Here is a 25,230-nt window from a genome sequence, read left to right as displayed (position 1 = left end):
GGCTGTATATTTTGTGTCAGATTTATTGGCAAAAAGATACCCTACGAATATAAATAGAAAATATCATGCAGTACCTCAATTAGGTTCATCATTCAAACACCCAAGCATTTTTTCCTGCATATACAGGAGATGAAATCTAAAACAAATTCGATTCATAGACATTTTCCTCCACTGCTTATAGGTCAAGATATTTCCAGGTCCCTGTAAAGGTTCTTGATGACTAAAAAGTATTCTCTTGGAGATTTTTATTAGGTGTGAGGAGGAAAGCCAATAAAAGATGTGTATTTACATGTCTAAATTTATGTAAGTAGTCACACATTTGTAAGTGGGATTAATCATTGCCTTTAACATAAAAGGAATGCTCACAGTTTAGGGATGTGCCTAAAGATGAAAAGTAGAAATGCACAATCAAAACTTAATAATAATAATAATAATAATAACAGGTGCACACACACACATGGCACCTCTGCCTTGGTTGGGGTGATGGCGCCTGATCCCCAGTGCTGGGAGAAGGCTTTCCTGAGCCACAGAGACCAATCAGACACAAGAAAAGCAGTCAGATTTCTTAACCGCCATTGCAACAACCTGCAGTAAGTTCAGATATGGCACCCATTTTCACAACACTCTCTTTTTTTAAAGGTTTATTTATTTTTATTGGAAAGGCAGATATACAGAGAGGAGGAGAGACAGAGAAGAAGATCTTCCATCCAATGGTTCACTCCCCGAGTGAGTGCAATGGCTGGTGCTGTGCCAGTCTGAAGCCAGGAGCCAGGAACTTCTTCCAGGTCTCCCACATGGGTTCAAGTCCCAAGGCTTTGGGATGTCCTCGATTGCTTTCCCAGGCCACAAGCAGGGAGGTGGACAGGAAGCAGGGGCTGTCGGGATTAGAACTGGAGCCCAAATGGGATCCCAGCATGTTCAAGGTGAAGGCTTTAGCCAGTAGGCCATTGTGCTGGGCCCAATATGACACTCCTTTTTTTTTAAGATTTGTTTTTTATTTTTATTGGAAAGGCGGATATACAGAGAGGAGAGACAGAGAGGAAGATCTTCCATCCAATGATTCACTCCCCAAGTGAGCGCAATGGCCAATGCTATGCCGATCCGAAGCCAGGAGCCTCTTCCGGGTCTCCCACGCGGATGCAGGGTCCCAAAGCTTTGGGCTGTCCTCAACTGCTTTCCCGGGCCACAGGCAGGGAGCTGGAAGGGAAGCGGGGCTGCTGGGATTAGAACTGGTGCTCATATGGGATCCCAGGCATGCAAGGCGAGGACCTTTAACCACTGCGCCATTACGCCAGGCCCCCAATATGACACTCTTAAGTAGTCTGATTTTATTCGTATTTTTTAAACTCCTAAAAGGAGAACACATTTCATGTGTTTCATTATACAGTTTAAAAAGCATAATGATGCTTCCCAGCCTACCTGCTCTCCTTTGCTACAACCCTCACTCTTCATTCCTTAGTTTTCTTTCATTTTTTAAGATAATGTACTTTCTTTTTTTTTTAAAGATTTATTTTTATTCTTTTTTATTGGAAAGGCAGATATACAGAGAGGAGAGATACAGAGGAAGATCTTCCGTCCGATCATTCACTCCCTAAGTGAGCGCAACGGGTCGATACTACGCCGATCCGAAGCCAGGAGCCAGGAACTTCCTCCAGGTCTCCCACGAGGGTGCAGGGTCCCAAAGCTTTGGGCTGTCCTCCACTGCTTTCCCGGGCCACAGGCAGGGAGCTGGAAGGGAAGCGGGGCTGCTGGGATAGAACCGGCACCCATATGGGATCCCGGGAGTGCAAGGCGAGGACCTTAACCACTGCGCCACTGCACCACTGCGCCACCGCGCTGGGCCCGATAATATACTTTCAATTTACTTTAGAATCACAAGCTTAATCCTCCACTAATCAAGAATCCAACCGGAAGTAAGCAGAAAAGCCACAATTCTTGAAGAATATAACAATGGCTATGAACAATCACCAAATCTATCTTTTAAAGATTTATTTTTATTGGAAAGTCAGATATACGGAAAGGAGAGGCAGAGAGGAAGATCTTCTGTCCAATGGGTCATTTCCCATGTGGCCGCAACTGTGCTGATCCGAAGCCAGGAGCTCAGAGCCTCTTCTTCTAGGTCTCCCACGCAGGTGCAGGGTTCCAAGGCTTTGTGCCGTCCTTGACTGGTTTCCCAGGTTACAGATAGGGAGCTAGATGCGAAGCAGGCCTACCGGGATTAGAATTAGCATCCATATGGGATCCCAGCACATGCAAGGCAAGGACTTTAGCCACTAGGCTACTGAGCCAGGCTCAATCACCAAATCTTAAAATGTCAATGTTACTCATGTGTGTTACAGTTTTTTCCTTACACAGAACCTTCCTTCATTGATTGTCATGGAAATGTGCTCTTTCACAACAGGAATACTTGACTACATGCAGCTTTCTGTTCCTGAAGATGACATTCTTCAGTGCAGAAAGAAATAAGAAAAAAGCTTCACACATTTTGCATTCAAAATATGGGGAAAAATGTAGATTTTATTGTTCCTGATGTTTCAACTCATCCATGTTGGAAAATAAGGTTTATGTGATCATGGTGTGTTCTGCAGGTTAGGAGACAACAAAATACCTTTTAATGGACACAAAGTTTCTTTGGTTGCCCTTCAGATCAGATTGGCCCCTTCCTGGAATCCAAGACAGATGCTAACAGGGTCTTTGCAGATGGGGATACAGCAAAGCCCTGTATCGTCAGTCCACCAAGTGTGTGGCTTCCATGTGAAGGCATGCCACACCCTGTACCTACTGGGCACACGCTGTGAACTAGAGCATTGGGTCCCAAACTTGTGTCTGGGGACACCTTTGAGAACCTAAGGAAGCGGTCATGTTTTCCACAGGATGTGTGGGCAGAGCACACAGCAGTGTCCACCTCACGTTTCTGCCTCTTGCAAAATGCTACTAGGGGCGCTGGGACTCCCACAGGTGCGACAGCAGAAAGCACAGGACTGCCACAGGTGACGTTTCCTACCAAAAAGTTGACAACATGTCTCAAAAAGGGGGAGACCTCAAATGCCAGGAGCACCTCCCAGAGTTGTGAAGACTCAAGAAGAGTCTATCTGCAGACCCCCTTAGCTGAAAACACTTTAGCCCTTTTCAATGGGCTAAGTAGCAGAGTTTGGTTTTCATTTTTGCTGTTGTTGATGTTCAGTGTTACTTTTTTTCTTGAGAAAAGAAAAAGTAAGTTGGAGAAACAAATTTGCATACAGAGCGTAGCAGCTCAGTGGTATTCCAAACCAGCATTAAGGGCACATTCTTAGCTTTCTGTTTCCCATCTTTTCCCTTCTGTGCGTCTTGACATCTGTGGCCAAATTGCCCATGTCTAGTAAAACTGCCAGATGATTGAAGATTAATGATATCTTTGTCCTGCCTTCATCTGAAAAGAGGACGCTGCTGACAGTGCTCTTCTGGGTCACGGACGTCTATGTCAGCAGGGCTCGCATAATTGCCACCTGAAAGCTGCTCAAGGATGTTGCGGAAGATCCTTTGGTGTGGAACGTGGAGGCATCTGGATGAAAAAGCTTCCTGAATACACATTTACATCATCTTCTTCTCTACCGCCCTTCTTCCTCCCTTTCCTTTAGTGCGGTTCCAGGTCCCGCAGCCGCAAAAAGCAACCAAGCACTTAGCCAGATGTTTGTTACTGGCTTAGCATGAGTTAGTAGAGTTATTAGGATTTGAAGGGAAAGAGGGAAGTTCTGAACTAACCTCAATTATACCATTGAGTCAATTACACACATTATCTGCTGTAATTCCTGTACATTCCTGTGAGGTAAGAGGGAAAATCAATGGGCTGACATTGTGGCATAGATGGTTAAGCCTCCACCTGTGGTGCTGGCATCCTGTATGTGTGCTGGTTCAAGTCCTGGCTAGTCCACTTCTGATTTAGCGCCCTGCTAATGTGCCTGAGAAAGCAGCCGAGGGTGGCTCAAGTGTTTGGACCCCTGCATCCATGTGGGAGACTCAGAAGAAGCTCCAGGATCCTGGCTTCAGATTAGTCCAGATCTGGATGTTTGGGGCAGACTATTTGGGGAGTGAACAGGTGGATGGAAGATAGCCCTCCTGCTTTCTCCTACTGTCTCTGTAAATCTTCATTTCATAAACAAACAAACAAATATTTTAAAAACAATTCAAGAGAAGACCTTGTCCAAGGTCACACATTGGCAGCCAGTGCACTCAGTCCCTCTGGGCTGTTTCCCAGGACTAGCTAAGCCCTCACCCAAACTCAAGACCTCATGCCAGCCTAGCTTCATGGAGAGTTTTCTCAATTTCTTCCTTTTAAAATTTTTTTGCTTATTTATTTATTAGAGGGGGAGAAATTAACAGAGAGCAAGCTCCCATTGGATGGCTTACTCCCCACAAAGCCAATAATGCCTGGAGCTGGGCCAAGCCAAAGCCAGGAATTGCAAATCCAATCCAGGAAGCTGGCACCAGGAGCTGAGCTTCGACTTGGATGTGGGCGTGCTGGTCCAGGCCGAGGGTCCATCTCTGCCTCATTTTCCTTTGCCTTCTTTGCATTTCCAAACTCCGGGCTGGATCCCTCCTTGTTAGAATTCAGAGATTTCCCCCTTGCAGTGCCTTTTAGAAAAACAAGCAGCAGAAACCCGTCTTTTATCTTTCCATCTCCCTGCATAGAGCAACTTGCCTCTCTCAGCCCTCTTCCCAGCCAGGTTTCTTCAGTTGCCTGTGGTGTTGTTGCCTGAGCTCATCCCCATTTGTTCTTCAGTCTTCTCCCTTCTGGCTGCTGCATCCACTCCTCCTTTCTTTGTGACTGACCTGACACAGGTCATGTGCTCTGGGGAGATCTGGTTCCATTCCGAACTCCAGGCTGTTGTAGGCTCTCAACACAGCTCTTAGCTAATCATATTATCACATCCCTGAGTAATAGTTAATGTTAACTTTTTAAAAATTATTTATTCACTTGACATGCAGAAATGCTGTCCCATCCTCTGGTTCATTCAGCAAATTGCCCACAGCAGCCAGGGCCCAAATAGGTCAAAGCTGGGAGCTGGAAACTCAGTCCCAATCTCCTACATGCATGGCAGGAACCCAATCGCTTGAGCCAACCCTGATGCCCTCTAGGAAGCCAGAGCCAGAAACGGGAGCTGGGCACTGACCAGGGGCACTCTGAGATGGACATGGATGTCCTAACGGGCAGCTTACCCATTAAAACACTTGTCCCCGAATGGCTTTTTATAACAGATAAACAGACGCATGACTCCATTGAAGCCAATAGACAATGAGGAATGGTTTACCCATTGAATTGAGAAAGCACGTTTTTCTCATTTTTCTGAGCATTGCTAAGGTGATGCTTTCCCTGAATATTTAAACACATAATGAACTCTGCAACTTGCTGGAAGCCACCAAATGTGGTGGGTTATAGAGGGGGCAGCCCTAGGGTGAAGCTGATTTTCAGGAAGGCAAAGTGGAGAAGTCAAATGATTTCAGATGGCTGATGACACTACTGAAATACTGAAATGAACCATCCCTGATACTTACCCCCCTCCTGAGGTTTCTGGCATGTCAGTTCATAAATCTTTATTAAGCAGCCAAATGGCATCCCATTTTTAGGAACTTACCACACACACACACACAATCATGATACACTTAACATTATTCTCTCCTAGTTAATGAATGATCTGTAGGTAGGAAAATACAATGGCCTGCTCTTAGTCTCCTCTCTTCTCAAAGGCATTGGAAGAGCATACTATTAATTTCTTTTTTTTAAGTTTTTATTTTTATTTTTATTGGAAAGGTGGATATACAGAGAGGAGAGACAGAGAGGAAGATCTTCCATCCGATCATTCACTCCCCAAGTGAGCGCAACGGCCGATGCTATGCCGATCCGAAGCCAGGAGCCTCCTCCGGGTCTCCCACGCGGGTGCAGGGTCCCAAAGCTTTGGGCCGTCCTCCACTGCTTTCCCGGGCCACAGGCAGGGAGCTGGATGGGAAGCGGGGCTGCCGGGATTAGAACTGGTGCCCATATGGGATCCCGGGCGTGCAAGGCGAGGACCTTAACCACTGCGCCATTGTGCCGGGCCCAGCTATTAATTTCTTAAGACAGTGTCTTAGCTTGACCTCCATGATACATACTCTGTTTGTTTTGTCATATTTCATTCTCCTGTATAGTCTCTCTTTCTCAGTCACCTTTATCAGCTCAGTCCCTAAATATTGAAGTTCCTCAGGGACTGGTCACAGGTGCACATTTTTTCTCACTCGACATCTCCTTAGGCAATGCCTTCTACTTCCCTGTCTTTAAATCCCTCTCTGTGGACCCAGCACAATGGCTCAGTAGCTAACTCCTTGCTTTGCATGTGCTGGGATTCCTTGTGGGCACAGATACATGTCTTGGATGCTACACTTCCCATCCAGCTCCCTGCTTGTGGCCTGGGAAAGCAGTTGAGGACGGCCCAAAGCCTTGGGACACTGCACCGACTTAAGAGACATGGAAGAAGTCTTAGCCCCTGGCTTTGGATCAGTTCAACTCTAGCCATTGTGGCCAGTTGTGGAGTGACCCAGTGGATGAAAGAGCTTTTTTTCTGTCTTTCCTCCTCTCTGTAAATCTGCCTTTCCAAAGAAAAAGAAAAAATAATCCCTTTATGTGGCAAATGACTCCCAAATCGAAATCTGATTTTTGAGCTGCAATTGCCATTGTGATCTTGCTTGGATGTCTCACATCTAACCTAACCCGCTGAAACCTAACCCGCTGTATTAGAACACAAGCTTCAGGTTAGTCATTTGGCCTAGCCGTTAAGATGCTAGTTAGGGTAACATGTCCCATACAGGGATACCTGGGTTCAATCCCAGGTTCTGGCTCCTGATTAAAGCCTCCTGTCAGTGTAGACTCTGGGAGACAGTAGGTAATAACTCAAGTGGTTGGATGACTGGAAGACCAAACAGATCAAAGCAGGGGACTGAAGAGGCAAGGGTCCAGGCAGTACCTGCCAAATAGAATTGTCTGGAATTGAAGAGCCAAATGTCACTAATGGCAGCATACACAGGAAGAACAGCTTTGGTGTCAGCCTAGACATACATTCTTAACCCAGCACTTCCATTTCCAAAGAAGCCATTCTCCTCATTGGTCAACTTAGATAATTGAGAAGTCAAAGAAATGGCATTTATAAAAGATCAAGTATGCTTGACAAATACTTTTGAGCAGTATACAGCAGAGACTTAAAAAAATTTTTTTTGAAAGGCAGATTTACAAAGAGAAGAAGAGACACAGAGAAAAATATATCCGCTGGTTCACTCCCCAAGTGACCACAATGGCCACAACTAAGCTCATCTGAAGCCAGGAGCTTCTTCTGGGTTTCCCATGTGGGTGCAGGGTCCCAAGACTTTGGGCCGTCCTCGACTGCTTTCCCAGGCAACAAACAGGGAGCTGGATGGGAAGTAGAACAGCCAGGATATGAACTTGAGCCTCTCTCTCTCTCCTAATTATCTATCTATCTATCTATCTATCTATCTATCTATCTATCTATCTATCACATATATATTATGCTACTGCTGAGACAGAACATACCAAGAGGTCCCTGGAAGAGAGATGAATGGGGAGGAGGATGCTGTTATGAGGTATACATGCAGGGGGGATAGAAACAGACACTTTCTGAAACTTTGAAGTGATGGGTAAGTAAGGTTTGCTTTTGGAATGCGTTAAATGACTCTCTTTTGGAGCACCTCAAGAAAAGTTTTTTGTAAAATTCTGCATTCACACTGAGAACGCATTTGTCTTCCTTGGACAGATACCATTCACAATCTGGTCACGAGGTGAATATAAGAAAACAGAATTCATCTGAGACATAAACTGAGTGATCTTGCATTTGTGAAGACTATTCTAGGGTTGTCTGGGATGCTCAGAGCTTGTTTGGTTCCTGGATTTTTCAGGAACATTTTTAACTGTTGCTGTTTAAAGTCTTACCTAAGTGCAAGGGCGTCAGTATCTGAGAAAATTTCTTTCAGTGGACCTGCCGCAGTGTCTCAGGTCATCCTTTGACTAGCACTCAGCATTTGTGAGTATAATCTGGGTTTTTAAAACGAAGATTTCCAAGGCCAGCACTGTGGCTCAACAGGCTAATCCTCTACCTTCAAGTGCCAGCATAGCATATGGGCACTAGTTCATGTTCTAACTACTCCACTTTCCTGGGAAATCAGCGGACGGTGGCTAGAGGCCTTGTGGGAAACCCAGAAGAGGCTCCTGGCCTTGGACTAGTCCAGTTCTGGATGCAGCCACTTGGGGAATGAACCTGTGGATGGAAGATCTTTCTCTTTGTCTCTCCTTCTTCCTGTAGATTTGCCTTTTAATTAAAATAAATCTTTAAAATAAAGATTACTGTGAGAGGAGTGATTGAGAACTGAGCAAACATGAGGACACAGGTTTGTCATGCAACATGTTGGCTGCAGATCTGGGAGACCCTTCCAGGACGTTATGATTTCCCTCAGCACTGATAATGCGGTGGTATTGTAGATGGTGCCAACACATCCCCAGATTTCCTCACCCTACGTGAAGTCTTAGTTGTTGGTGTGTTAGACCTTGGTGAGTAAAATAAGGAGAAATGGCTCCAATTTTAGATGTGGGATGGGATTGCTTTTTAAAAAATTTTAATTTATTTTTTGATAACATCTCATAGTTAGAGTACAAAGGGTCAAGGGCTACTGGAAAGTGGGTAAGACCATAGTTTCCACACTAATATCATCATTTTTTACCCCTTTATCTGGGTCAGGGGAGAAATAAAAGGAGAAGCCGCACTCAGCCTCCCTCCCATCCCAGATTCCCGATGTGGGGCATTCTTTGAGGGTCCTGCTCAAGCAGTTTCGAAAGCTCAACAGTTCTGAATTGCTGCCAATCTAGCCATTTCAATTGTGATGAAATCTATTCAGAATCCACTGGCTGACATAGTCTCTTCATGGTTGGAGTTCTGAGATCAGCAGTTCAGTTGGAGGGATCTCTAAAGAAACTTCGTCTGAGATTATCCCAGACCTGATTCTTATGTGAGTTTGTCAGTACAGGGTCCAGCACAGTCCGTCACCCCAGTCAGTTTATGCACATGCTGGTCATTGAAACTGCTGGGTCAGTTTTGTTTCCAGCCCTGTCTTCCCCGTGAACCAATGGGTGTTGTAGTCTTACTGCCCACTTAATACTCAGCCCTCATGCAAACCAGTGGGAGCTGTAGCCTAACTGGGGCGACTCCCCATAAGCCCCACCAGGCCTGCCCCCTACCCTGGTTCCCATGCTTGCCAGTATATACTGCAGGGTTGTTCAGTCTGTCCCACATCCCATTTAGCTCTCATACATGTCAATGGGCATTGAAGCCTAGTTCAACCCAACCAACCTACTATCCAGCCCACACACACACTGGCTGGTGCTTTTCTGTCTGGTCACCCCAGCCCCTGTCCTGGTTTTTGTGCCCTCTAGTGGGAGTGGTAACCCAAGAGGGAGGAGCCCACGATTTCCCTACTAGGCCACTCCCACTTCCAGATTATACACTCTCCAGCTGGTTCTGAAGTTTAACTTGACAGATTTAGCTCCCAGTGCCAGCCTCTTCAAGCTGATGCTGCAACAAAGCCCAACCATCCCTCACCCACTATAATTTTTGCTTGTACCAGTCGGAACAGTCAGCCCAGCCTGACTTTTCTCTGATCCATCTCACACGAGGCCCACAGGTGTCATAACCCTGTCTAGTCTGGTCTGCCCCCATCCCAACTCATGCTCTCCAGTGGGAGTGGTTGTCCAGCAGGGGAGCCCACATTTGCCCTGCTGGCTTTGCCCCCTCCCTCCCTCTCACGTGTTCTGTTGGGCACTATGGCCACATGTAGTATGGTTCACTTCGCCTTGGTATTCCTTAATGTGCACTGCTTTGTGTCGCGAGCAAACCTGACCCAACCCACACTCTATTCTGTTGCTCGGTTTCGTCAGCGGGTGATGTGCACTGGTTCAGCCTGGTCTGCCCCCGACCTATGCCAAATGCATGCCGGTGGGTATCTTTCTCTGGCTTGGTCTGGGTTGCTCCCTATCGTGGTTCTTGTGTTCACCTGTAGGGACTGTGTCCTGTCAGAGGAGTTTCCCAGGCTCCTTCATCAAAACCTCTCCCATTGCAAGATCTTACGCATACTGGAGGGTCCATGGGCCAGCCCTTATTGCTGGCCTTCAATCCATTCCAGTTTTTTCTGTTGAATGTTTGAGCCCAGCCAAAGCTCATCCATACCCAGACACAGCTCACACATGGCTCAATAGGGGCAGAGACCTAGCCTAGTCCATTCTACACCTATCCAGGTTCTCCAGAGCACCAGATGGTGCTGGCGTCTAGCCTGGCTATGTGTACCCAGCCCCAGTTCACACTTGTGCCAAGTGAGATTGCAGCCAGGGATGTGATTATTTTTTAAGACTTATTTTCATTGGAAAGTCAGAGAAGGAGATATAGAGAGAAAGATTTCCATCCACTCGGTCACTCCCCAAGTGGCCGCAATAGCTGGAGCTGAGCTATCCAAAAATAAGAGCACGGAGCTTCTTCTAAGTCTCCCATGCAGATGCAGAGTCCCAAGTCTTTGGACCATCCTTGAATGCTTTCCTAGGCCACAAGCAGGGGTTAAATGGGGAGTGGAGCAGCTGGGGTATGAACCAGCACCCGTATGGGATCCTGGCACATGCAAGCAAAGGACTTTAGCCATTAGGCTACTGTGCCAGGCTGGAACATGACTTTTAATGCAGTCCACAATTTCTCTACTTTTCACGCTCAACTCTATTGAATGTGGAGAGGTGCTGCCCTAAATTTATAGCTTAGGAACTCCTTGTATGTACAAGTCTGCATGTTGCTCACAAGGACCTGTCTTGTGGCCTGATTTTTCAGTCATGGGTGGAGGCCAACAAAATCCTCATCTTCAAAGTCTGAGCTGGTAATGTTGAAGCAGTGAGCTTTGATCTAGAAGTTCTGCTCACCCAAAATGCAGATCAAGAATGAGAGATTCTGGGACTGGGAGTATGGTGAAATGGGATAAGCTGGCCCTTGCAATGATGGCTTCTCATATGGGCACGAGTTCCAGTCCTGGCTGCTCCATTTCCAACCTAGCTCCTTGTTAATGGCCAGAGATAAGCATTTCTATGATGCCAGAAGATGTCCATGTCATTGGCCTCCTGAACCCCTGTGTGAGATTGAGAAGAAGCCCCTGGCTGCTGACTCTTGTCTTCGGCTTAGCCCACGCCCAGCCCCAACTCTTGGGGTCATTTGGAGAGTGAACCAGTAGGTGGGATGGGTCCTTTCTATCTCCCTCTCTCCCCTGCAACTCCATGTGTGTGTGTGTATGTGGGTGTTGTGTGTGTACTACTTTGCCTTTTTTTTTTAAAAGATTTATTTATTTTTTATTACAAAGTCAGATATACAGAGAGGAGTAGACAGAGAGGAAGATCTTCCACCCGATAATTCACTCCCCAAGTGAGTGCAACGGCCGATGCTATACCGATCCAGAGCCAGGAGCCAGGAACCTCCTCCAGGTCTCCCACACAGGTGAGGGTCCCAAGGCTTTGGGCCATCCTTTTCTGCTTTCCCAGGCACAAGCAGGGAGCTGAATGGGAAGTGGGGCTGCCAGGATTAGAACCGGCACCCATATTGGATTCCGGCGCGTTCAAGGCAAGGACTTTAGCTGCTAGGCAATGCCACTGGGGCCCTACTTTGCCTTTCAAATAAGTAAATTTTAAAAATAAAAGAGTGATTTTCTGACATGCCAAATTCAATTCCTTCCTTCTCTCTCTCCTTTCTCTTCTTCCCTTCCTCCCACCTTCCTTCCTCCTTTCTCTCCCCCCTCTTTCTCCATTTCATTCTTGCTTTCCTTCTTCCATATCCTGTTCCCAGGAACTGCTGTGAAGACAGGCAAGTATTGTATAGAAAGTGTCCAAGTGGACCTGTTACCAAGACCTGCTCTGAGAAGTGTGGTAAAGAACTAACTGGTTAATTTTTCTAAAGTGCCAGGACATTTTTGAATGAAAAGCCCCATATAAGTTCAAAGTGTTTATAATTATTATGATTATTACTACAATTTATGAGATCTGTCCATAAAAGTCAATGAGATGATGTTAACATTTTTTAAAAGACAAAGCAGGACTGTGACTCTATATAAAGTGCTGTGGATTCACTGCAGCTGAGGACAAGAGCTACCAGACGACAGGTGAGTGTGAAACAAATGTGGAGCTGCTGTTGGGGCTTATTTAGGAAGAAAACCCCAAGGTAATTGGTTGATAGATCATTGCATGGTTGCTAAAAAATTAAGAAAAGTTAGATCCCACAAAACATGGGGACCATGCTGTGAAAATTCAGGTTTTAAAAGATATTTCGATGATGGATGATTTTTTTTTTGCCCTATTGATGGCAATATTTATATCATTTTAAAAAATGTCTTCTAAGGCACATATGGTTACTTTCGGATTTGTGTGCATGTGTAAAACAAAGAATGGGAGAGCAGCAATGTGTGTGCATTTTGTGAAAGGTCAAATTGGAGGTAGATTCTGTTCATTCAAAATTGAAGGACTGAAGTGTTAGTATTCTGCCAGGTGGGTAGTCGCTTCCTTGACCCATCTATGTGCAGTTATGCCAGAGTCCCTTGAACCTGCACACCTTAGTGATGGCTTCATGATAGGGTCCTCTTTTTTATGGCAGCAGAGAAAGTACTCATATCAGCAGGTGCAGCAGCATACAACTTGGAAAACAGTGAAAAGACAGACAAACTTGTGGCTCTCCAGATGGAGCAGAGAGGCCAAGCTTTCCCTGACCTGTTCTCTGTCTAGGATGGGATAGTCCCAGGCAAGTCCCTGGCACATGATGAGACCTTGCTGGAATCCTCTGTTTTGGAAAGTTCAGATGGGCAGTGGCAGGGGCAGCAGACACAGAGGGACACAGGGAGAAAGGACTTCCTTTTAGGGCAAGCAGAGGAGGTGCCTGTCAGGAGAGATTAACATGCAAGCCTTCCACTTCTTCTGGTCAGAGGCCATGGCTCACAGTCCAAATTCAGTCCATGGTTAGTTTTCACAGACCACATGGTCAGAGGATCTGCAGAAAGTGGCAATTTCAAGTGAACTGTTGTGTTGCTGCCTCATGATTCAGATTTTTTATAAAAAAAAAATGTGATCCTGTTAGTAGATGTTTTGTGTGCTTCATTGTTATTAGGGTGTGTTTTGGTTTTGTTTGTTTGTTTTTATGTGAAAGAGTTACAGGAGAGGACAAGGCAGAGATTTTCCACCAAATGGCTCACTTCCCTAGCTGGAGCTGTGCCAGGCTAATTCCAAGAGCCAGGAACTTCATCTTGTTCTACCACATGGGTGCAAGGAGGAGACCAAATGCTTCTGCCATCCTCTGCTGTCACACCAGCCCATTAGGGAGGAGCTGGATCAGAAGTGGTGCAGCTGGGACGTGAACTGCTATCATAGGAGGTGCTCCACTGTTCAGGGTGGAGTTATCCTATCATGGGAGGCATGGTGGAAGAGGTTTTGGGGCAGAGACCAGCTCCTCCAGCACTTCCTAGGGTCAGTGGTAAACCTTCTGAGTGTTTGTATGGTAGCTAGCAAGGGACCCAGGAAAGCTTGTGTGTGTGGAAGGAGAATGAGAGGAATGGTTGGGTTTAGAAAGCCAAGGCCTAGAAGGCAACTCTTGGTAGCAGCCAGCTGCCAGCAGGCTAGTGAGTCCTTCCAGAAAACCCTGCCAGCAACCCAACCTCATAGGGATTTGTCTCCCCACCCTCTTTGGACTCTGGCCCAAGAGTTCAAGGGAGGCAGAATGGGTCCATGGGGCCAAAGGGATCTTGGATTCACAGGGTGGCAGGAGAAGGAGGTAGGGGAATGTCTTCTGCTTCCTTTCTTTATCCAAAGTAAAGAATGGGTTTACTTTCCATGTCCCCGAGGAAAGGGGGCTGTTCCTCTAAGCTGCAGGACAAGGAGCTCACATCCAGAGAAAACACTCATGCAAGATTACCCCTTTCATATTCTCTGATAATGGAGAAGCCCCCGGTATAAGGCACAGGCAGTAGAAATTGGCTTTTCTGAGTCTGGAGCCAAGATACCATGTTTCTGTGTATTGAGAAGCAAAATCTCTGAATTTTTAAAAATAGTGAGCACCTGCAATTATCTGGCGGTATGTGGAATCCTTGGACTGAGTAGAAGTCTTATCATTTTTAAACCATGCCTGTCTTTGACAGAAATGTAACATACCATTGTGATACTGGTTACATTTTGACACATTGGAATGAATTCTCATTTAGCAGGTGTCTCAGCAATTGAAGAAATAGGTCCTTAATATGTGTGTCCTGTGGCTACTCCTGGGTCTCCTTGCACTGGCTGGTGAGTGGTCTCTCTTTTCTTATTTAAAACTTTTGTTTGACATTTATTTATTTTTATTGGAAAGTCAGATTTATAGAGAGAAGGAGAGTCAGAAAGTTCTTCTGTCCATTGGTTCATTTATCAAGTGGCCGCAATGGCTGGAGCTGGGCCAATCCAAAGCTGGTAGCCAGGAGCTTCTTCCAGATCTCCCATGCTGGTGCAGGATTCCAAGGCCTTGGGCCGTCCTTGACTGCTTTCCCAGACCACAGGCATGGAGCTGGATGGGAAGTGGAGCAACTGGAACAGGAACCAGTGTCCCTGTGAAGTCCTGGCAGATGCAAGGCGAGGACTTTTGAGCACTAGGCTACCGCACTGGGTCTTCTTTTTCTATTTCTTAATGTTTGTTTTATTTATTTGCAAGGCAGAGCACACATCTTTCATCTAGCAGTTCACTCCCCAAATGCACACAACTAGGGAGGCAGGGGGAGGGGGTTTGTTAAGCCAGCAGCCAGAAACTCAATCCGAACCTTCCTGTGGATGGCAGGGATCTAACTGCTTGAGCCATTGTCTGTGGCCACCCAGGGTCCACACAGTAGGAACTGGAACCAGAAGCAGATGCAAGTTGGAACCAGACATTCCAGTATGGGTCTTCGCCTGTTTTGTGTCACAGTGCTGGCCCTGTTTCATGCTTTCTCAATGCCTTGGAGGCAGAACAGTTAGGCATAAGAACATAATGGTATTTCTGGCATTTGAAACTCAGTAGAAAACATTTTTATCCTATGATGCTCACTAAATCCTAGAATTAAGAGCATCCATGGAGAAGCAGCCTCTTCCTCAAAGCCCTACAAAAGCATGGACTTCTCCAGAAATTGGAAGAGGGTTTTGAAATCACAGTGTCCTTAGGCTAAACTTTAAATAGATGAACACATTATTGGAAGCCTTTTCATGACCACTATACAAATTTTCACTGGAAGTATTTACTGAATGTAAAGACTGTAGACCATATATCTCCATGGAAGCACTAGGGCAGTTGCCTTGGTAGGACTGATGGGATCCAGATGGAAAAGGGGTGTCCAAGGAAGCAAGATGTGAGTGGGCTAACCCGCTAAGGCTGCTGAGGCTGTGTGATGGAACTTCAACTGTGGTCCCAAGGTTCCTTGCAGCTGATGCAAAAGGGAAGAAGCAAAGTTGCTTAGGAGGAGCAAAATTTTTCCTGGCTCTAAATTAAAACAAAAAAAATTTTTCTCAGATGGGGTTTGGTTTCTTAAAACTTGCATTTATTTGATAGAGAGAGAAAAAAAGAGATCTTCCAACCACCAGTTCACCCTTTATTGCCTGCAATGGCCAGGTTGAAGCCAGGATGTGAGAACTCTGATACGGGTGACAAGATATTTGAGCCATCACTTGCTGCCTCCCAGGATGGGTTTTAGCAGGAAGTTGAAATTGGAAGCAAAGCCAGGGCCTGAACTCAGGTACTCATATATGGGATGTGGGTGTCCCAAGTTGCATCATACGGAAATTACTTTTTAAAAGATTTTTATTTTGAAAATCAAAGAGGAGAGGGTGGGGGGAAAGGGACACCTTCCATCTGCTGGTTCACTCCCTGGATGGCTACAATGGCCAGCATTGGGCCAGGCCGAAGTCAGGAGATTCATCTGGGTAGCAGAGCCCAAACACTTGGCCATCCTCCATTGCTTTCCATAAGCCAATAACAGGAAGTTGGATGAGAAGTAGCACAGCCTGGACAAGAACCAATGCCATATGGGATGTCAGTGTCACAGCAGAGACTTTACTTTGACCACTGTGCCAAATGGCTCTCAGATGGCATCTTATATTTATTTGTTTATTTACTGGTTCTTTCGTTTAGCAAATATTTAAAACTTCTAATAAAGGGAACAGGTGAGATGGTTCAATTGGCTAGCCTCCTCCTGCAAGTGCAGCATCCCATATGGGTGCTAGTTTGTGTTCTCTCTGCTCCACTTCCTGTCCAGCTCCTTGCGTGTGTCCTGGGGAGGCAGTAAAAGATGACTCAAAGCCTTGGGACTTTGAATCCATGAGGGAGACCTGGAAAAACATCCTGGCTCCTGGCTTTGAATTAGCTCGGCTGTAGCTGTTGCAGCCATTTGAGGAGTGAACCAGCAGATGGAACATCTTGTTCTCTATCTCTCCTCTCTGTAAATTTGTCTCTCCTATAAAACTAATTAATTAAAAAAAAATTCTTACAAGGTTCTAGCCATTGGAACTATAAGGAACTTTGAGGATCATGAATATGAATATTAAAATTCCTATAAGACAGGTAACCAATTGCAATATGAAGAGTATTTGTTGTCTGGCACATGGAGGGAAAAGAGAGTATTTTTAAAAAATTTATTTTTGGGGCCCGGCAGCATGGCCTAGCAGCTAAAGTTCTCACCTTGAAAGTGACAGGATCCCATATGGGCACTGGTTCTAATCCCAGCAGCTCCACTACCCATCCAGCTCCCTGCTTGTAGCCTGGGAAAGCAGTCAAGGACTGCCCAATGCTTTGGGACCCTGCATCCGTGTGGGAAATCTGGAAGAGGTTCATGGCTCCTGGCTTCAGATCGGCGCAGTACCGGCCATTGCGCTCACTTGGGGAGTGAATCAAATACAGAAGATCTTCCTCTCTGTCTTTCCTCCTCTCTGAATATCTGACTTTGTAATGAAAATAAAATAAAAAAAAATCTTTAAAAAAATTTATTTTTGAAATTTATCATACAATTCTGTATAGTCTGGGATTCCTCTTCCCCCCAATTTCCACCCCTGTTGATTTTTCCCATAATGTCACCACTCTTCATAAGGAGTTACAATTCCATCAGTCTGCTATTTAAGTATGCCCTGACATTGCTGATACAGACCATATCAGACAGTCCATCATCCCATTGTGCAGATATCCCCAACACTTTTGTTGGGAGTCCCTCTCTTGTTTGGAAGCAGAGATGCCTGTTGCATTGTGTGTTCACATCTGGATATGGTAGTCTTCAATACTCCACCACTATACATTCCAATTTGCATGATGGTTTCCTTATATTAAACAGAACATATGGTATTTCTAGTTTTTGTGATTGATTTAATTCACTGAGCATAATGGTCTCTAGTTGGGATCATCCAGTTGCAAGTTGTTTAATTTCTTTCTTTTTAATGGCTAAATAATATTCCATGGAGTAGATGTGCCACAGCTTCTTTTTTTTTTTTTTTTTTTTTTTTTAAAGATTTATTTTTATTATTTTTTCATTAGAAAGGCGGATATACAGAGAGGAGAGACAGAGAGGAAGATCTTCCGTCCGATGATTCACTCCCCAAGTGAACGCAACGGGCCGATATTATGCCGATCCGAAGCCAGGAGCCTCTTCCGGGTCTCCCACGCGGGTGCAGGTTCCCAAAGCTTTGGGCCGTCCTCGACTGCTTTCCCAGGCCACAGGCAGGGAGCTGGAAGGGAAGCGGGGCTGCCGGGGATAGAACCGGCGCCCATATGGGATCCCGGGCGTGCAAGGCGAGGACCTTTAACCACTTGCGCCACCGCGCCGGGCCCGTGCCACAGCTTCTTTAGCCACTCTTCTTTGGATGGGCATCTGGGTTGTTTCCATGTCTTTGTTGTTATAGATTGTGCTGCTGTAAATATAGGATTACAGATCCCATTGTCACATGTGGTTTTAATTTCTTTTGGGTATATTTCTAGGAGCGGGATATCCAGGTCAAAAAAGAGTGTTTGTCACCAATCATAAAGACAAAAGTCCACTTTTTTCTTTTTTAAAAGATTTATTTGTTTTTATTAGAAAGTCAGATATATAGAGAGGAGTGTAGGCAGAGAGGAAGATCTTCCATCCACTGGGTCACTCCCCAAGTGGCTGCCGTAGCCAGAGTTGAGCCACCGAAGCCAGGAGCCAGGAACTTCTTCAGGTCTCTCACACAGGTGCAGAGTCCCAAGGCTTTGGGCCAACCTCCACTGCTTTGTTTGAAAGTAGACAGATCCAGGCAGACACAGATTTTCCATTCATCACTTTAACCTTCAAAGACGCATGGCATTAGGGGCATGACCAGGCTGATGCCAGGAACCTGGAACTCAGTCTGGGGCCCCTGTTGGGTGGCAGGGACCCAAAGCGTTGAGTCATCATCCGTTGCCTCCCAGGGTCTGCATTAGTAGAAATCTAGAGTCAAGAGCTGGAAGTAGGTGATAAACTCAGACACTCCCATGTGGGACGCAGGCATTTTAACAGCTATGCTAAATACTGTTTCCCTAAAGTTTTAAAAATAGATTTATGAGTTACTTTTATTAGTATCATTCCATTCCTAAAGGATGTTGAGAACTCTCCTAGTGAATATTTTGGGTTGATTTTTCTCAATTTGCAGCCTCATCTGAAAGCAGCAACTGGGGATGCTATGGCAACATTCGAACCTTGGACACCCCCGGAGCGTCTTGTGGGATTGGAAGACGTTATGGTCTGCCCTACTGTGGTAATTGCAATATTCTGGTCTGTTCTGGCCCTCTCAGCAGGGCCTCTTGGCACTCACTGTTTCTCACAGTCCTGCAGTCCCAAGGGTGGCAAGAACATCGGATGTAGAGGTCAACGTTGTTGTCAGCACCCTGGCTCTATTTTCTTGAACAAGCCACTAGGCTGCCCTGAGCCTGTGGTGATGGAGATGGATAGCAATGATTCCAAGGCTGTTAACTCATCCACACAACACAAATGAGAACGCTTTTTAAAACCCACAGACGGCTTTAGAAGGTTAGTGGCCAACCCAAGTCAATTAGGATTAGCTTTCATTTTGCCCAGTAATTTCATTCAAAGAAAGATTTTAACTCGTGTACTTTTAAAAAATTGTCCCTTAAGATTGGAAAAGCAAGTGCTGTGAAGGAAATTCCCCCAAAGACTTACAGAAGGATTTGAGGGGAATGGCTCCCTCCCATTTGTGCCCTTTGTTGCTGATGAACAAAGGACAATTTGTTGGGTCACTCTGTCTGCAGTGCTTAGGACTGGACCCATGGTGCACCTGCACCACTGGACTGGAATTGTTCTGGGAAGGTCAGATCAGCCCCTGCAAGCCTGTTAGAGGGTCACTGGTGGCCACAGAGGATGCTGAGTCAAGCTGGGAGGAGGAGAGTCCTACACCCAGGTCTGAGAATGTCCACAGTCCCGGACTGCTCCCTAGATTCTAGCAGAGAACCTTCTGTGTCTTCTTGAGCTGTGAATCACACCCAGCTGTGGCCCTTCTTCTATGCTTGCCCTAGGAGTCCGTGCTTCTGAAAGGCTGGCGGAAATAGACATGCCACGCCTCCTGAGATATCAACCCATGATGCGAACCGTGGGCCAAAGGTACTGTGTGGATCCTGCAGTCATTGCTGGAGTCTTGTCCCGGGAGTCTCAAGGTAGTAACGTTCTGGTCCATGTGGGCTCCGCAGATGATGGAATCAGAGCGGCGCAGGTAACCGTCCATCCATTAATGTGACATGTAGCCTTCTACTTCCTGGCACAAGCCCAAGGGGACACTCGGTTTGGGTTGCTGGTGCAGTGTCTTTGAACAGAGCATGGAGTTGTGAGAGCACAGTTCTGAGAGATGTGAATAGTGATTTGTTCTCAAAATAATGTGTTCCCAGGAAACCACTGTGGTCTGAGTTTCCAATAAGACCACAGGTTATGTCTGCTTGGTTGTTTGGTAACTCTGTGACCTTACATAAGTCACTTCATTTCACTTAATCTCAGTTGCTCCACCCATAAGATGCCATTCTTATAGAATTACAATGAAGATTCAGTGAAAAAAGTATTTGGTATTTGGTAGAATACTACCAGATATTACATTTTTTTCTTTGTCTTCTTTCTACACTATTCTTGGGTCTGATGATCAAGTTTCACTTTTGTACTAACTCTGCCTTATGGCATGTGTCAGATATTTGCAGGAAATTGGCCACTAACCCCGTTATTGGATAAAATCTGTGCTGGGGAATCAGAGATGGTGAGAGTAAAGAGAATGAAGTATTTCCTATTGTACCTGAAGCTGGTGTCTTGAAAAACCTATGAGTATTGTGCTCATGTCTTTAAGTTTTTAGGAAAACTAACTCCGTAATTTTTCAATTGGCTTCCTTGGAGTTCTTTGTATGACACCTAATTGAAAAATACTTTCAAACATTCATTTTCATCTGGGGACCCATCCAGTCCAGTAATTGGATGAGCTGGGATAGGGACATGTGGCCTTTTCTATGACGAATGAAGGAATGGAGCCATAATGAGGTGGTTGCCACTTGAAAGTCACACGCCAAATGCAGAACCAGAGCCAAGACCAACTTGTGATGCTAGGGCTGACATCTTTCTGCTTCTTTGTTCTACCTCCTTTGTAAAATGCAGTTCCTGTGAAAGAGAGTCCATTGCCCTTGAAGATGAAATGAAAACTCCCAAGGTTCAGAATTTTTTTCTAGATATCTAAACACTTACATGGAAGTGTTACCTAAAGATGTGTGAGAAAGGTCAGACATCAGTCTAGATGATGTAACACCGGAGGGGAAGTCGCACAAGCGTCTCCCTGGCATGATGGGTGTGTTTTGCATTTGTAGCACCAAGGGGTGACCTCAGATTGGAGCATACACTAACTGTGTGTGACTTTTGTTCTGGTCTCTTACCATGACCCTGAAGTAGCCATGAAATGTCTGTTCATCCCTTTCTTAGCTCAAATCTTGTAGCTTCATGTTTTTTTTTTAAAGGACTTACCTAACTATTTCAAAGACAGAGTGACATAGAGAAAGAAAAAAGAGAAAGAGAGAGATTGAGAGCCTAATCCTGTTTTGGATTAACTCTCCAAATGACTGCGATAGGTAGGGCTGACCCAGGCCCAAATCAGGAGCCTGGAACTCCATTGGAGTATCCCACACGGATTGCAAGGGCGCAAGCACTTGGCTTGATCTCCCCTGCCTGTCCACTTCAGTACTTTTAAAATTAAGAGCACGAAACAAGAGATCTGTCTTCTTAACAGATTTTACTTAAATGTAACACTGTACAATGGAGACTTGTGGATTTTAGGTATAATGTTGTACTCAGGTTTCTAGTAATTTTTCATTGCAAAATTCAAACTTAACACATGTTGACTGGTAACTCCCCATCCACCTCCCAAGAGTCCTGACAACCTTCATTCTGTTCTTTGCTTCAAGGAATTTTACTATTTTGAACACTTCATATAAGGGGAATCGTGCAACACTTGTTATTCCATGACTGCTTACTTTACCTTGCATAATGTCCTCAAGGTTTGTCCTTGTCGTCCTATACGGCAAGATCTCCTTCCTTTTAAAGGCTGAGTAGCATTCTATGGTGTGTATATATCACGTTTCTTTCATTTGTCACCGGCATCTGGGTTGTTTCTCCTGCTGGCTGTTGTGACTAGCTCTGCAACAAACATCAGAGTGTTCATATCTCCTTGAGACCCACATTTCAATACATACCCAGAGGAAGGCTTGTGAGGGTCATAGGGTGGCTTGGTTTTTAAATTTTGAGGAATTTGTGTAGCATTTTCCACTGTCCCATTTTGCATTCCCATCAGCAGTGCATAAGGGTTCCCATTTAGCCACATCTCCACATCTTTATTCCCTTTCGTGTTTTTTTGTTTGTTTGTTTGTTGCCAACAACCATCCTGACGGTTGTGAGTTGCTTCACTGTTTAATCCCCAGGAAAGTTGAAGGTGGCACTGGTTCCACCAAAGGTAGTAGAAAAAGCGAAGGGAAACGAAAAAGCCATGCTGAGCCTGGCAGACACATGGCCTTCCTGCCAAGCCAACCTAGCTCATCTAGATTTTCTTCTGCGTCCCTTCCTGCAGGGGCCAGCCCTTTATGCTCCCACATCTTGGATCAGTGAGCCCCAGGTTTCCCAGCTGACTGAGGTCCTGACTGCCAGAATCAAAGAAATCCAGAGGAGATTTCCCACCTGGACCCCCGACCAGTACCTGAGAGGTATGTGGAGCTGGGCCAATTGTTTCACAGCATGGAATTAGAAGGGACATAGGCAACTTGTTGCCTAGACTTGTCCCAAGCCACAGTTGCCTCCTAAAATACATTTAGGAAAGAGTCCAGATGAGCTGCTGAGCACCCTGCCCAGTGCCCCTGAGCCTTTCATATGCATTCCAGGTGGACTCTGTGCCTACAGCGGTGGTCCCGCCTACGTCCGAAGCACCCAGGACCTGAGCTGCGAATTCTGCAATGATGTCCTTGCTCGAGCCAAATACCTCAAGAGACATGGCTTCTAGTACTTCCAGTGAATTCTAAGCGCATTTCCACCAATGAAGCTTCAGCTGGAGTTATAAGCTAGCCTGTGAAACTTGTACCTGTCAATTCGGGTTTAAGGCAAATCACAATAAAGGAGTAAGGAATACTGTTTCCTCGTATTGTGGGCTCATGCTTATGGTATATGTGTGTGAGCATTTCTTTCTTTTTTTAAAAGATTTATTTATTTTTATTTGAAAGGGAGATTGACAGAGAGGAAAGACAGAAGGATCTTTCTTCCACTGATTCACTTTCCAAATGGCCATAAAGGCCAGAGCCAAGCTGATTTTAAGTTGGGAGCCAGGAGCTTCTTCCAGGTTTCCTAATTTGGTGCAAAGGTCCAAGGTCTTGGGGCATCCTCCACTGACTTCCCTGCCCATAAGTAGGGAGATGGATCGAAAGTGAAGCAGTGAGGATATGAATCAGCACCTATATGGTATGCCAGCACTTGAAGGTGGAGGATTAGCCTGTGAGCCATCACTAACCCATGCATATGCGTGTGTATGTGTGTGTGTGTGTGTGTGTGTGTACATTTCAAGGTATTTCCATGGAAGTTAGTTATTATGTCTCTGTCAGCTGACAATGACTGATGTTGCTAGATTTGACAAATAGAAATATAGGAAAGTCAGCTTAAATTCCAGAAATAGAAACTTAAAGCTAGGCCTTAGATATAGAAGTCTGGGGCCAATGCTGTGACACAGTAGATTGAATGCCTGTTTAAGTCCTGATGCTGCTCTTCAATCCAGTTCCCTGCTAATGCACAAGATGACCACATGCTCGGGTCCTTTCTACCTACATAGCAGATCCAAAGAAGCCTCCTGGCCTAACCTGGCCTAACCTTGGCTGTTGCTGTCATTTGGGAAGTGAACCAGTAGATGGCAGATCTCCCTCTTCCAAGAGGGGAAATCTGGGTTTGGAGAAGGTCTTGTCCCTTACAAGTTTTGTGACTAAAACAAGTTTCTGCTGATGAAATACTAATAACGTGTCTAATTGGCATTTCTCTTGTTTGTCCAATGGGATAAAAACAACACACATGTCAAGGGTGGTGGGAGAATTCAGCACCAATAAAAAACCTTGCTTCTTGCGTCCATTCAGGCTCCTAAGTTAATTACTCAACGTATTCCGACTAGAAAAGGAGCCTTTGGGGGCCTGGTGGCGTGACCTAGTGGCTAAAGTCCTTGTCTTGAACACACCGGGATCCCATATTGGTGCACTGGTTCTAATCCCGACAGCTCCACTTCCCATCCAGCTCCCTGCCTCTGGCCTGGAAAGCAGTCAAGGACGACCCAAAGCCTTGGGACCCTGAACCTGCAATGGGGGACCTGGAAGAAGTTCCTGGATCCTGGCTTTGGATCAGCACAGCACCAGCCATTGCTGTCACTTGGGGAGTGAAGCATCGGATGGAAAATCTTCCTCTCTATTTCTCCTCCTCTCTGTATATCTGACTTTGTAATAAAATTAAATAAATCTTAAAAAAAAAAAGCCTTGTTTCTTGTGTCCATTCAGGTTCTTAAGTTAACTATTCAACATATCCTAACTAGAAAAGGAGACTTTGTGAGGAATGAACAGGACTTGGCATCCCTGTGTTAGTTCCTAACACAGTGGCAGGCAGGGGAAGGTACCCTTCGCTGTCACTCTGTCTTCCAAATAAATATATATATTTTTAAACTTAAAAAATGTAGGATCTTATCCTGTTGGTACGTTTGACCTTCACGATGTTGTACATTCATGGGGTTTTGGTTTTATCCCCAATGCTGTGCTGTTGGTTCTTTCAATGTGGAAACTTTAAAAAACTTATCTTGCTGACAATTTCTTGCACCCTTTTTTTCTGTCTTTTAAAAATATTATACCTAGAGTGAGTTTTGCAGATTTCTCCTCCAGTGGATTTATGCCTTTTGTCTCGGCTCATTTTTGTATAGTTCTCACAGAATGCTGTTGAATGGATAACTTCTTAAGGAACTTATTTGGCTGATGGTTCTGCGGGCTGGGAAGTGTATAAGTGTGGAACCATCAGCTTCCCAGCAGCTGGTGAGCGGTGTCCTGCTGCTTCCTTCCTTGATAGAAGGTAGAAGGACAAGAGAGCAGCAAATCCTAAAGATTTTCAAAATGACATTTCTTTCTGACAGCTGAGTCAATATGAGGTTCTTGCAGAGCACTTGAAATTATTGAGTTTTTCTGGTCACAACACATTGATTGTTGTACCTTGCTTTTTGTGCAACTCTTTTTCTTTTTTTCTTTGCATGTGATTAGATGAGGACCCAGCCTACAGTACATTAGGGCTTATATCTAAAAGAAATAATAATAGTAAGAGGGACTGGCATCATGGCTCAACAAGTTAATGCTCTGCCTGTGGCACCAGCATCCCAATATGGGCACTAGTTCTGGCTGTTACATTCTTGCCTCTTCCAGGTCTCCCACACGGGTGCAGGGTCCCAGGCTTTGGGCTGTGTTCAACTGTTTTCCCAGGCCACAAGCAGAGAGCTGGATGGGAAGTGGAGCTGCTGGGATTAGAACCGGCACCCATATGGGATCCTGGAGCATTCAAGGTGAGGACTTTAGCTGCTAGGCTATCGCACTGGGCCCTAGCACAGTATTTTCAAGAGCAATTTCAAGACCTCTGTTATAGCTGAAGATGAAATTGAGC

General features: G+C 45.4%; 2 protein-coding genes across 2 annotated transcripts in view; one reads left to right on the top strand and one right to left on the bottom strand.

The window, feature by feature from the left end:
* The first annotated feature begins 14,307 nt into the window (after positions 1 to 14,307).
* LYG1 (lysozyme g1) lies at positions 14,308 to 22,570 on the top strand. Its single transcript, XM_040993791.1, has 5 exons — positions 14,308 to 14,350; positions 18,698 to 18,802; positions 19,578 to 19,777; positions 22,145 to 22,277; positions 22,452 to 22,570. The coding sequence occupies exons 1-5, from the start codon at positions 14,308 to 14,310 to the stop codon at positions 22,568 to 22,570; spliced, it is 600 nt and encodes a 199-aa protein (XP_040849725.1).
* Positions 21,699 to 25,230, bottom strand: part of MRPL30 (mitochondrial ribosomal protein L30) — a 24,940-nt gene continuing 21,408 nt past the window's right edge. The window contains exon 7 of the mRNA XM_040993795.1: positions 21,699 to 21,717. The gene's annotated coding sequence lies outside the window, so the exon portion shown is untranslated. The remainder of the gene's footprint in view (positions 21,718 to 25,230) is intronic.

Source organism: Ochotona curzoniae, unplaced genomic scaffold (assembly GCF_017591425.1).
Source record: "Ochotona curzoniae isolate NIBS_2020 unplaced genomic scaffold, NIBS_Ocur_1.0 contig_883, whole genome shotgun sequence".
NCBI lineage: Eukaryota > Metazoa > Chordata > Mammalia > Lagomorpha > Ochotonidae > Ochotona > Ochotona curzoniae.
The sequence above is the reverse complement of the archived record's forward strand: the minus strand, read 5'-3'. Positions and strand labels throughout refer to the sequence as shown.